The sequence below is a fragment of the Silurus aristotelis genome, assembly GCF_946808225.1.
Source record: "Silurus aristotelis genome assembly, chromosome: 4".
Lineage (NCBI taxonomy): Eukaryota > Metazoa > Chordata > Actinopteri > Siluriformes > Siluridae > Silurus > Silurus aristotelis.
The window spans coordinates 25,784,431-25,798,348 of NC_139577.1; the positions used below are offsets into that span (position 1 = coordinate 25,784,431).

Here is a 13,918-nt window from a genome sequence, read left to right on the forward strand (position 1 = left end):
ATGCTAGAGATCATATTCAGTTTATACACATCTCAGAGACCCAACTATGTGTACAATTTCCCAACCTTTATAAGTCCAACTTAGTGGAGAAACAATGATATAGAGAGTTAATGTACCTTATTTTATCCACCCTTATGTATCTTCTACACTTCCATAAATAATACTTTTAATATCTTTTTCATCTGTACACCAACATGATTTATTCTACATAAATACACTAAAATTCCCTGAGATAATTCTTCAAATGTGTTTACTAAAAGATACTAAAGCCGAATACTTTGTTGACAGTGTATATAATAATAACATTATTAATCTCATTAATAACAATAATAGATTGTATGTAGATTTACAATAGAATATTATAGGCGTAAAATAGTTCGATTTCTTTCTGCCACTTCGATTTCTGAATCAAGGCAGATTGGTTTCCTCCCACACATTCATTCTTTCATTGTTTTCTGTCTTTTTTTAAAAATATTTTTTAATACGCCAAAGCCAAGACCCCCATGCATAAAAAACAAACAAAAAAAAAAACGCATGCATCAGCCTCCGGCCAGAAACCCGGCCAGAACCATTTGTCCCTCTGACAGGGGACACAATTCCCCAGAGGTTTCAATTTCCATGATTAGAAAGTTCACCCTACTGACCTAATTATGTCAACTTTCATATATTTGGGACTGGCATTATCTCAAACACCTGTACTCGAATGGAAAATCCATACCAGGTTTTTTTTCAAGTTCTTTCCCCGTGTTGGCCCTGAGTAGTCAGCTCCACTATTCCCTGCACTCAGTTGCCTCTGCCTGCCAGCAGTCTGGATTTGACGCATTTTCTCTGCATGCTGTCTAAGTCATGGACAAACGTGGCGTAACGCTGTGGAACACACCAACCTGAAAAATGCACTCTCACGTCCACATATTAAAAAATGGACTATAACAGATGTTGAAAATAATTTTTTTATGGGTAGATGTCTCTGTCAGACTACTGCAATTTCCCTGTTTTCTACTGGAATATTGAGTCATGTGCACCAGAGCAAAGGGAATCACAGGGCTGGTAAACGAGGCTGTTGCACAAAATCGTCTAGTGGCATCATGCCGCTTATTTTTAGCCACAATCTTTTTTTATTTGTCCTCCCATTCTCCAAGGCTGTTTACAAAGAAATCGGTTCTTCAAGGGTTCCTTAAGGGTTCATTAGATAACTAAAGAAAGCTAGTTTCCAAAATGGGTTTTAAATGGAAACACTTCTAAGGTTCCTTCATAAGGACAACGAGGATTTGAGATTTTCAAAAATTTAAAAGCTGGCACCAGGCTAAGATGAACTCATTATTACAGGTGGAATCAGGTGGGACTCCTGCATGGCTGGAATGGAAATCTGCAGCCACACAGCTCCTTGGACACCGAGGACACCCCCAGCAGGCTATTTTAATCTCAACCAAAAATAGATCCTAAGCAAACATTAGGTAAAAGGATTAACCTTTAAAAGTCACAGGGACTGTTCCATCAACAAACCCATAGATCTGTGTTTTCTGGTATCTCTGAAAACTGCTTGTGGGTGAAAATTGATAGTAGGTAAAAACATTTATATGTATTTTATGCTAGCTGCAAACACTATAAAAGGCAAGTCTCATGGTGAGCTGCACAGACTTTTAGCACTGAATTATGCAGCTTTAAATGCAGATTGACAAACTTGAACAGTTTCTGCCTTGTCTTTATGGAAAGTGACACAAATGACAAATGTTCAGCTCTGTCAGATGTCCAGCTAACAGATTATAATGATGTGATCTGTCCATCAGCGCATTGTTCTCAGTGAGCCGAATAATATTGGTGAATGGTAAAGAAGCCTGCATCAATTTCAAAGAGAACGATAGAGAGAGAGAGAGAGAGAGAGAGAGAGAGAGAGAGAGAGAGAGAGAGAGAGAGAGAAACTGAAACTGCAACTGAAAATGTGCTTCAATCTGTTCTTTCCTTTGTCTTCTTCTGGATTTTTTTTTAGCATGTATTATTGACACTCATTCATACAGCCATGAATCCCAACATCACTTTAGGTTTGTAATTAATGTTTTTTTCTATAAAAAATGGCCATTGATGTTATAAAGTTGGTATTTGCTATGCATTGTTTTTGAGATGCTTCCTAGTTACTCTTCATAAACACTACAGTATATTACCTGCAAAAATAACAGCATATAAGATCCCATACCACACTTTATTCCTATACCACACTGCAAAAAAGACCGTTCCAATTTTTTTGCACTTTGTCTTTTTAAATTAAACTTTATTATAAAATTGCACACACATTTATCAAACGTGTGTGTGTGTGTTATTTTTTTCTTCAGGCTCTTCCACCCACCAGTCTGGCCCTCAGTATTTACTGTACCTCAGTGACCGTGTTCTTCATCCTCATTAAGATGGTGAACTACCGCCTTCACCGAATGTTTGATGAAGGTGAAATTATACCCCGAAACAGTGTTTCTGACCTTAGCAAAGGTGCAGAAAAAAAGAGTAATGCCTCAGACACCTGCCATCCAGCCAGCTTGAGGTACAGCTGAATTCCTTCTTGTCAAACGTGTTTATTATGGATTATAAAACGCAACAAGCATATTCATTTATAGTTGCAAAGTTGTTGAAATTGGAATTGAATTGTCTAAAAGTACCTTTTGGGTAAATACCAGTCAACACAGTGGAAATAATCTTGGTTTTCCCAACAGGAAGAGCAGCACTGTACCTGACAGTGTTGCCATGACAGTATTGACTAGAAACAGGCCAAGTCCAATAATCCAAGTCACAGTGAAACAGACTGAAACAGACTCTGGACTGATTGGGGTGAGTGGTCTGTTACTCATACTGCTTAAATACCGTGGGATACTTTAAGGAAAACATACTTTTATGCTCAACAAGATGTTTTTATCTTGTTAAAGCTGCAGGAATGCTCGAAAAAGGATTTTAAGAACACAGAGGGTAAGTAATCATACTCACGAAACAAAATTAGGATTTGTGGAATACAGAAAATTATAGACAGTTCTGAAGTCATTAAAGCTCCAGTATAATGCATATTAAAGCCATCCATATGACCTAGAAGAGACTCTGATATTGTCCCTGGAATGATACTTGATAAGAAGGTATTTCAGTTCGAGCATTATCCAACAATAGTCATGGTTACAGAGTCACTTTATAGAAATCGAGATCTATTTGTAGATCTCTTAATGAGCAGGCCCGACACTACACAGTGGAAAGGAAAACTTGAGGAAGATACCTCACAAGGAACCACGCCTCTTCTGGGTGGAGTATAATAATGTAAAACTAGTCAGAGCTACTTGTTATGCTTATTGTTCAAAATAAACTGTAAATTGTCGTGAGCATTAACCTAAGAAACACCTTAGCAAAGATTATGATGAAGCCTAGCACCGATGCAAATTATTTGACTGTGCCACTTTTGCAGGCCAAGATGATGCCTCGTCTCAGAAGAAGTGTAAGGACAGAACTGAAGCTGAGGAGAAACTAACCCACGATGATGCATTCAGTCCCAATACTGATCAATCAGCCCCACTCTTACAGTCAGAGCAAAGACAGCCTACCCAAGGGGACACAGTTGATGAAGGCCTACTCTGTTCTTCTGGCAGTGAAGAGGTCAGGAATAAAGAAGAAGCTATGAAAGAGACACCTTTAATACAAGACCCTATCAACACTGGGATTCGGTCATCAGAGCCTAAAGAAGCTGAGGAAGAAGACGAGCCTGAGGAGACCTACTGCTCAGATGAAATCTCTGTGGTACTGGTTGACAATTCGGGTTTATCAACCCGCTTGGATGAGAATGATACGGTGAAGATTGTCATCACAATGAGCTGTGACCCTCAGACAGCAGCTGAGCTTGAGGAGTCAGTCAGGCTCAGCCTCCTGGAGTCGGCTCAATGCCGTTTGGCTCAGCAAGACCAGAAGGATTCTCCTGTCAAAATCCCAGTCATTAAGTTTGATTCACCTCGCGAGGAGGAAGAAAACCGTGTCAAAGATAATAAAGGCGGGAAGCCAAATCCTTATGAATTATCTTCTCAGGGGCAATCTGTGGCTCATGAAAGTCAAGACTCAAATGAGCCAGTTGGGTTCAGTTCCACCCAATATGAAGCACTTTCCAATGACCATGAGGTTGAGAATCCCAGCCCGAACACTAATAATAGCTCGTCGGGCATTGATGTGCGCTCCCATCCGGATGAGAGTGAGCACACTGATTTGAAGTCAGAAACTGAAGGATTCCTGCAGATCCCTTCTGGTTTTGGGAGGTTTGGTAGAGAAGGAAGGATGCATGCAAGAGGACTTAGTATTGACAGTGGAAGGGATGCTGTCCTGCTTGACCTCCGAGCCAAATCAAAGCTGCAAACCATGACCTCATCTAAGTCAGACTTAGAGGACAAAGAGGGCCAGTTGCCCAACGAATCCAATTTTGTGGAGTTTGTTTCAATGCTGGAGTCCATCAACAGTACGAGAAGTGGGGGAGGGAAGCAGGCAGAGGATGAGCAGGAAATTAAAACAGATGGTCGGTCTTTATTCTTTTTTTTGGGGGGTGGGATGATTAGTATATTATGAGACAAGTATTAATCACAGAACTGCAGTTATTTGCAATTTGAAATTGCATATTGCTGTTCCCAGTAATACAAATACATTTAAAGATTTTATTTTGCTTTAGTCTTCTGTCAATATTGTCCAGATATTTGGAAAAAAAACAACAACAACCAAAACTTTCCAAAAGTATACATGTTACTGTGGACTGTTGTGATTGGAGCTTACAGTGAAACTCTAGAATGGCAAAAAAATCTAAATTAGTTTCTAGGTAGAGGTCCCACCCAATCTTTTAATTCCAGAGAGAGTAAATAACTAGGATTCAATAGGATTGTGAGTGTATTAGAAGGTATTAAAGGACTTTTGACCTGTTTCAAAAAAGCAGTGAGATGAATTTTACACTGATGTTCAAAACATACTGAAACATCCATCTGATTTCTTTCTCATATCTGGAACATATTTGGTTTTCTACTAAACCAAAACCAATATTTGCATATTGCCACAAATGTAAATGTATTAGTAAAAAAAACAGATATGTTCAAAAAGTCCTTTAAACACATTACATACCATTCATGTCGGCTTTAGTTAAACAATAGGTTCACTTTATTGTAAAAGCACATACAGTACACTGTGATTGAAAAGTTTAGGGATACATTGCCTTTTTATTTATGAATGCTAAGATGAAAGGATTTTTGTTCTTATTAGTCCTGGTTCTGATTCTTATCAGAGGATACTACAACTGTGGTGAAGAACAGGGAAGGCACAGATGAGGCTGAACAGCAGGTTCCTCCAAACCCTCCAAACAGCTTGGCTACAGACACATTGCCCAGCCTTCCAGAGAAACGGATTCCCATTGTCTCTCCTGACAGGTAATGTACTGTGTGTTTTTGTGTGTGTGTGTGTGTGTGTATATATGTATGTATATATATATATATATATATATATATATATATATATATATATATATATATATATATATATATATATATATATATACATACATACATATATACACACACATATATATTTATATATATATACATACACACACACACACATATATTTGGCCGGTTTTATAATCGTGAGCTGAATAATCTTATAATTAATCGAATCGCTGTTGAATTCTTGAAACTGTTTGGTTAGAAACAAGTTTGCCTTGATGTTGCCTTTTTTGTCCAATTATACAGTAATCTTCAAGAGACAAAAAAGTGCTGGGTGAGAGAAAGACAGTTTCAAAAGCTGCAATAATGTAGCTGATAACAAGAACTAACTTGTTTTGCAGACATACGTTTTTTTTGCAGAATAAGTAAGTGAGATCCATGCCTAGGTGTGCGTTATATGATTTTAATGCTTGATGTGGACGTGAAGAACAGCGGTCACAAATGGGAGTGTATTATAATAGTTTAACAGACACCTAGCCGCAGATTATCGTGCTAATACAATGGTAACTTGCCAGCGTTGACAAGACATTGATGTTTGCAGTGCAAATCCGACTGCATGGATAAAAACAACCGTTATGTTGTTGTTAGTTATTTTATATACAGATGTAGAATTCTGTCCACATAAAATCATACTTAGCAATAAAGTAGTTTGATAAGATCTAATATATTATAATTAAAAAGTTAATAGTATGAGATATGATAGTGGAAGAAAGGGAGAGCGAGGTTGTTGCATATCTACTAATAATGAATCTGTTAAACTCCTGGTGATGCCTTTTGTTTTTGTTTTTTTGTTTGCTTCACATTATCTTTACCCTTTTATTAAAATTTCCACATTCACCATAAAAAATAGATGACAGAAATTGTCACATAATTTTGCACAGTAAGGTCATTAGGAAACTCTATGCAACTGTATGGAACTATTACTGTTGGTAATACAATTGTGCAGCACATTAATTTAGAGCAGTGATTACATTTGGTCAGAACTATATTGTGTTTGATGTATAGAATCAGCACCTTTAAACCAATCAGAATTGAATATTAGGACAACCCATGGTATATGAGGAAGAACCACTTCCAGGTATATTGTTATTTAAAAACACTGGATTTTTATATATCAGAAACTCCACTGCATCACACATTTCTACCACTGCTAATTTTTCTGCAACAGCACACCCTTCTATGCTTTGTTTCTGTTTTGCAGGTGAGTCTATAAACATTGATTTCTGTTAGTGTTATGGGAAACAAGTTCATAATGCAAATAGTCTACTTTTTCTAGACTAGGAACTGTAAGATATTTTGGACCCCTCATACTATAATTGTCAAAATTATGCAGCCTTAGCTAGTTTCTGATTTCACCACAAGCCCCAATATACATGAGCGAAGCCATACCATTGAACAACCAATATACAACGCATAAATAAGCAACTTCTTTTCACTCTTCCAGCCCTCAGACAGATAAGGAAAGAGATCCAGACTATGACTCTCTGCCCTCGCAGACCTCCCAATCAGAAAGCTCAATGCTGCAGGTCATCTGTAGACCAGAAGCAACATCTAAAGAGGAGGCCTACACCTTCCACACAGTACACAGTAAGTGAACAATAAAGTAGTAATTATTCTTATTAAGTCATTTCCAAAGAAGGAAACAAAGCTAATAGGAAATGGAAAAATGTATTTCAGGAGACAGACCTCGAAAACTGTACAACGAAAGAGCATTAAATTTACCGCTTGGAGCTGAACTCATCACAGGGAATATATGGTACATTGAACAACTTGGAAAATCACACCAGATTTTGGCAAACCTTTGCTTTCAAATTTGAATGTTGACCGATATGATTAACTTTCTCTTATTTTTTTTGCATTATTTTGTCTGTTAGTGATCTCCTTTCCACGTCATCTAACTCAGAGTGCCAGGATGGGTTAGTGGGTGGGCATCCTGATTGTCCGTTTCAGCGTCGCATTGTTCCAGCTCATCGGCTTCGGCCCAGGAGAACACACCCTGAGATCTTTCAGGCAAGAAATCATATTTCTCATTTCCCAGCAGAGCTAATACAGAGCTACTACTGGTCATAGAGCCAATACAGAACTAATACAGTGTTAATACTGGCCATAGAGCCAATACAGAGCTAATACAGAGCTACTACTGGCCATAGAGCCAATACAGAGCTGATACAGTGTTACTACTGGCCATAGAGCCAATACAGAGCCAATACAGAGCTACTACAGAGCTACTACTGGCCATAGAGCCAATACAGAGCTGATACAGAGCTACTACCGGCCATAGAGCCAATATAGAGCTAATACAGAGCTACTACTGGCCATAGAGCCAATATAGAGCCAATACAGAGCTACTACTGGCCATAGAGCCAATACAGAACTAATACAGAGCTACTACTGGCCATAGAGCCAATACAGAGCTAATACAGAGCTACTACTGGCCATAGAGCCAATACAGAGCTGATACAGTGTTATTACTGGCCATAGAGCCAATACAGAGCTAATACAGAGCTACTACTGGCCATAGAGCCAATACAGAGCTGATACAGTGTTACTACTGGCCATAGAGCCAATACAGAGCCAATACAGAGCTACTACAGAGCTACTACTGGCCATAGAGCCAATACAGAACTAATACAGAGCTACTACTGGCCATAGAGCCAATATAGAACTAATACAGAGCTACTACTGGCCATAAAGCCAATACAGAGCTGATACAGAGCTACTACTGGCCATAGAGCCAATATAGAGCTAATACAGAGCTACTACTGGCCATAGAGCCAATACAGAACTAATACAGAGCTACTACTGGCCATAGAGCCAATATAGAGCTAATACAGAGCTACTACTGGCCACAGACCAAATACAGAGCTAATACAGAGCTACTACTGGCCATAGAGCCAATATAGCTAATACTGGGCACTGAGCTAATACAGAGCTAATAAAGAGCTAGCAGTGGCCATAAAGCATATAAAAGAAGAATAGCTGAGTAGCATACAGTAGAATGAGTTGAAGTTAAGCACAATAAAGTAACATAAAATGAACCAGAATATATCAAAGCATAATACAGAGAATAATACTGTTTTATACAGTACTCTAATACATAGCACTTATTATACATAGGAATACAATAGAATGGCAAGTAGAGAAGATATTTGTAATTGGAGTACAGCGTACAAGAAAATAAGTACATTGGAATAGTTCAGTATAATACAACGGAATGTATTTGAGCAGTATAAAGTAGCATAGAGTATAATAGATTAGAGCAGAATAGATTCATAAACTTGATAAGAGAATAGATTAGGATTTTCTTTTTGTCATTGTAAAATAATGAAAGGATCATGGAAGAAGTGGTAGCTCGGTAGTTAGAACGTTTTGCCATTTGTTCCAGTCTGTCACCGCTGACCTGAGCAAGGCCATTAAATGGATAAATGTAAACTCCTCTGGATAAAGGTACCTACCAGATGTCCTAAATATCACGTAAATTTTTTGCAATAACCGACCGAGATTTGAATCGTCTGTAATGCTCACAGCTTTCATATGAAGACAAATCGCTCATCAGTGTGCCGCTATTGTTCATCCAGGAGGAGGATTCTCTTGACGACTCCTCTGACACGACTACCGAGGAGAAGCCGTCTCGGAAGTTCTACTATAAGCTGAAAGTATTTCCTGGGAAATGGATCAACATCTTGTACGACCGGCTGGCCTTGATGGCGCTGCTCGACAGGTCAGATATGGGCTGTTGGATATTAAGTGCTAAATAAAGCATCGGAACCCCGAACCTTTTATGGTTTTTACAGGAATCAGGACTGGAAGGAGAACACAGCTGCTGTGTTTTTGGCATCCCTGGTCGCTTTTCTGGGTTTTGTGCTCCTGAACCAGGGTTGCTTTAAAGACTTTTGGGTTTTTCAGTTTTGCCTTGTCATGGCTAGCTGTCAGTACTCTTTATTAAAGGTAACGTAGCTTTCAGTCCCACCTATTACCCATAACATACTGTCAGTTGAGTTCTATTAGTAAACAATGACTTGCTGGTTTTGCAGAGTGTCCAGCCAGACGCTGCATCGCCCACTCATGTGAGTTTAGCTGAACAACATCAATTATGGCACAAAACAGGGTTCAGTACTCATCACTTTTCTGGTTGCTTGTTTTTTCTGGTTGCTTGTTTTTAGGGACATAATCAAATAATCGCATACAGTCGAGCGACGTATTTCTGCACGTTCTGCAGCCTTATTTGGATTCTGGAGTTGAACCTAAAATCATCAAACCTTCCTGTGTTTACCTTATATGGCATTACGATTGTAATGTCGGACATTCTACGACTGGTACACAATGTTTTAATTGGTATGTATTATGTTTTAAAGGGCTGTGTTTGTGTACGCTAAATGGATAAAAGTATTGGGACACCTGACTTTCCAGCCGAATGTTGTTCTGTGCAGGCACACAGTAGATGCAGTGGATGCAGTAGAATGACATTTTCCATTCACTTGCGCTAAGGGAACCAAACCTTTTCCAGCATGACAATGCCCCTGTGCACAAAGCCAGCTCCTTGAAGATATGGTTTACATGGGTTGGAGATGAAGATTTTTCATGCCCTGTTTTAGAGTGCTGACCTCAACCCTATTAAACATCTCTGGGATGAATTATAATGCTGAGTGCACCCCAAGCCTCGTCACCCTACATCAGTACTTGATCTTACTAATACCCTTGTGGCTGAATGATCACAAATTTCTACAACTACACTCTAAAATCCAGTGGTGCACCTTTGCAGAAGAGTGGAATTTATTATATCATCAATTGGGGAGTAAATGTGGAATGTTTAAAAGCATATACGAATCTTGTGGTCAGGTGTCCACAAACTTTTGTTCGTACAGTGTAAGGTACAGTGTGAGGTCATGTTTTGCAGCATTTGCATGTTAACTTTAAGTAAATTAGTGTGAGGTTGAAACTGATTAAAAACAGAAAATAATATCTAATTGAATATATTTATTTTAATATGGAAATATGTATAATTACTCTTGCTTTTTCTCCTTTCAGGCTTTACATACTGCTTTCCAATTATCTTTCTCCTTGGCCTCTTTCCACAAATCAATACATTTTCTATTTACTTTCTCGAGCAAATTGATATACACTTTTTCGGTGGAACAGGTTCGTAACTATTTTCTGTCATTCAGGATAAATGATAAACCATTTCATAAAATTGCCACTGACCTCTTTTTCCTTTTAGCTGCAACTGGACTCTTCTCAGCCATCTACTGTATAGGGAGGAGTCTGATGGTTTTAATATTACTGTACGGATTCTGTTTTGGAGCACTGAAGGTGTGGTTTTATTTAAAAAGCACACTTTGTGACACTGTGACACCTGTTACTGTACTGTAATGATAAGATCATATATATATATATATATATATATATATATATATATATATATATATATATATATATATATATATATATATATATATATATATATATATATATGAGAATAGTAGGTCATGGGAACTAGGGGGAGTGGTGGCTCCAGCGGTTAAGGCGCTGAGTTGCCGATCGGAAGGTCTGAGGTTCAAGCCCCGGTATTGCCAAGCTGCCACTCTTGGGCCCTTGAGCAAGGTCCTTAACCCTCTATGCTCTGGGGGTCCCTTACGAGGGAAATATCAAGGTCCGTGATGTCAGAGTGACGTGGGGCCGCCTTCCCGTGGGCTCACCACCTGCAGGAGGGACCGTAAGGGACGGTGCAGTGAGGATTGGGCAGCAGTCGAAGGCGGGGGCCTGCTTAGACTGCTGCCCCCGCGACCCAAATTACGGATAAGCGGGAGAAAATGAATGAATGAATGAATGAATGAAAAAGGTCATGGGAACTAGTTTTGCTCTTTTCTTATGACTGAGCGAATGATTTCCCTTGTAACATACACTATATTGCCAAAAGTTTTCGGACGCCTGGTCATAAGTATGGTATTTTCTTTTTGAGCATCACATTCCATATTTAGTCCCAATTCTTCTCTTATAATTCCCTCCACATTTCAGGGAAACTGTTCCACTAAATTTTGTAGTGTGCTTCTGAGCATTTGAGTTCATCAGCCACAAGGGTATGTATAAAGTCAGGCAGTGATGTAGGGTGCGGAGGCCTGGGGTGCAGTCAGTGTTCCAATTCACCCCAAAGGTGTTTAGTATAGCAGGCCTCTCAAGACCTTCCTCTCTAAAGCATTTAAACCATATCTTCAACTGAAACTGGCTTTGTGCACAGGGGCATTGCCATGCTGGAACAGGTTTTGGTTTCCAAGTTCAAGTGAACGCAAAATTCTATTGTACCGCATCCATAGACGCCCTGTACAACTGGATGCTCAAAGCTTTGGGTAACAGTTTGAAGAAGAGCCACACATGGCAAGAAAGTTCAGGTGTCCAAATACTTTTGTCCATATAGTGTATATGAATACATGGCTCATTTGTGACTTCTAAATGTATGATGTTGGCTTCTTTTCATTGCTATTGTTGATGTTTGCAGGAACCGTGGAATGAGCAGCACATCCCTGCCCTGTTCTCTGGCTTTTGTGCTTTACTGGTAGCCCTGTCCTATCACCTGAGCCGACAAAGTAGCGACCCCTCTGTGCTTTTGTACGGAAACCTTGTTTTGCTAAAGCATTTCTCAGCTTGACTACTAATGGATTTCTGCATGAACCAGATCCACCCAACTACTTAATAAACAACATTCTTCTCTGCTCCTCATCTCAGTGGGTATTTTAAATCCAAATTCATGCCAGTGCTGGGGGATGGCGTGGTGGAGGAAGAGGACTCTGAGAATGATGATCCTCTTCCAAAAAAGCTCCAGAGTTCAGTGGTAAGGAGCATTAGGATTAATATGTTACAGACGGAGCACTGCTGGTCTGATTGCCTAACCGTACTAATTTTCTTCCCATAGAGAGAAATACTGATCTCCGATCTGCTCATGTGCACACTGGCTTCAGTTTTGACTTTTGCGATTACTGCCAGTACTGTCTTCCTGTCTTTAAGGGTGAGTTATTCAGAGTTTCAAATATTTGGACAGTAGATATTGGCTTATACAAGGGTTTTCCCTCAGACTGCATTAATGTACAATTCACAAATCCTATTTCTGTTAGCTTTAGTGTTGAACAAATTTGGAACCCAGAAAAAACTGGGTTTTTTTAAAATTATGCATTACTGTGTAGTTTGCATTTGGATGGATGGTCAGTTATTGGTCAGTGCTTCATGTACAAGCAGACCAGGTTCCAAGAATTTTAGTCATGGGCGCCTATAGTCAAAATTTTTGTTTAATCATTTTCAAATATCAGAATTATAACATATGCATAGTAATTAACTCAATATTTAAATAACAATATTTCTTGTGTTCTTAATGCAGCCCTTTGTCACCATAGTGCTGTATGCCCTGGCAGCAACCGTGGGCTTTGTCACTCACTATCTAATCCCTCAGTTACGCAAACATCATCCCTGGTTGTGGATCTCACATCCAGTACTTAAGAGTAAAGAGTACTCACAGTTTGAGCCTGCAGGTATGTGGTACTGTCTTTCAATTTATATATATATATATATATATATACATATATATATATATATATATATATATATATATATATATATATATATATATATATATATATATATATATATATATATATATATATAAACCCAATTCCAAAAAAGTTGGGACACCGCACAAATTGTGAATAAAAACAGAATGCAATGATGTGGAAGATGACATATCAAATGTTTAAACTGAGATCATTTATCATTTTAAGGGAAAAATAAATTGATTTTAAATTTAATGGCATCAACACATCTCAAAAAAGTTGGAACAAGTCCATGTTTACTACTGTGTGGCATCCCCTCTTCTTTTTATAACAGTCTGCAAACGTCTGTGGACTGAGGAGACAAGTTGCTTAAGTTTAGGAATAGGAATATTGTCCCATTCTTGTCTAATACAGGCTTCTAGTTGCTCAACTCTATTAGGTCTTTTTTGTTGCATCTTTATCTTTATGATGCGCCAAATGTTTTCTATGGGTAAAAGATCTGGACTGCATACATATATATATATATATCTTGAATCCATAGTGCTGGCGTTAGACACTAGACACTAGTGCTATTGTTTCTGTAACGGTTTATGCATATGCAAAACAAATCTTATTTTCGGTACGGAGTGAGTAGCCTCAGTGGAAATACACTAAATAGCTAAATAGTTTCTTTGTTGTTGTGTATGTTTTAAAGTTTAAAAATTGTTTTAAAAAATGCTCAAAGAGCGAAGAGACTAAACTTGCGGTCCGCCATTTTAGATTGCAACTATGTTCCACACGTAAAAAGGAGGTGGTAGCTCAGTGGTTAAGGCATTTGACTTTGGATCGGAAGGTCACAGGTTCAAATCCCACCTTGAGCAAAAGCCCTAAGACCACCCCCTGCTCAGTTGTAAGTCGCTC

General features: G+C 38.6%; 1 protein-coding gene across 1 annotated transcript in view; it reads left to right on the plus strand.

Annotated features, from left to right (window-relative positions):
• pcnx2 (pecanex 2) overlaps nt 1-13,918 on the plus strand; it is a 34,867-nt gene that overhangs the window by 694 nt on the left and 20,255 nt on the right. The window contains exons 2-19 of the mRNA XM_083538528.1: nt 2,328-2,530; nt 2,700-2,814; nt 2,916-2,949; nt 3,431-4,519; nt 5,270-5,411; nt 6,928-7,070; nt 7,161-7,239; nt 7,358-7,493; nt 9,062-9,204; nt 9,278-9,431; nt 9,518-9,550; nt 9,647-9,818; nt 10,512-10,622; nt 10,702-10,793; nt 11,977-12,086; nt 12,204-12,309; nt 12,391-12,483; nt 12,850-13,000. Of these exons, the coding sequence (XP_083394654.1) occupies nt 2,328-2,530; nt 2,700-2,814; nt 2,916-2,949; nt 3,431-4,519; nt 5,270-5,411; nt 6,928-7,070; nt 7,161-7,239; nt 7,358-7,493; nt 9,062-9,204; nt 9,278-9,431; nt 9,518-9,550; nt 9,647-9,818; nt 10,512-10,622; nt 10,702-10,793; nt 11,977-12,086; nt 12,204-12,309; nt 12,391-12,483; nt 12,850-13,000 (3,106 nt within the window). The remainder of the gene's footprint in view (nt 1-2,327; nt 2,531-2,699; nt 2,815-2,915; nt 2,950-3,430; nt 4,520-5,269; nt 5,412-6,927; nt 7,071-7,160; nt 7,240-7,357; nt 7,494-9,061; nt 9,205-9,277; nt 9,432-9,517; nt 9,551-9,646; nt 9,819-10,511; nt 10,623-10,701; nt 10,794-11,976; nt 12,087-12,203; nt 12,310-12,390; nt 12,484-12,849; nt 13,001-13,918) is intronic.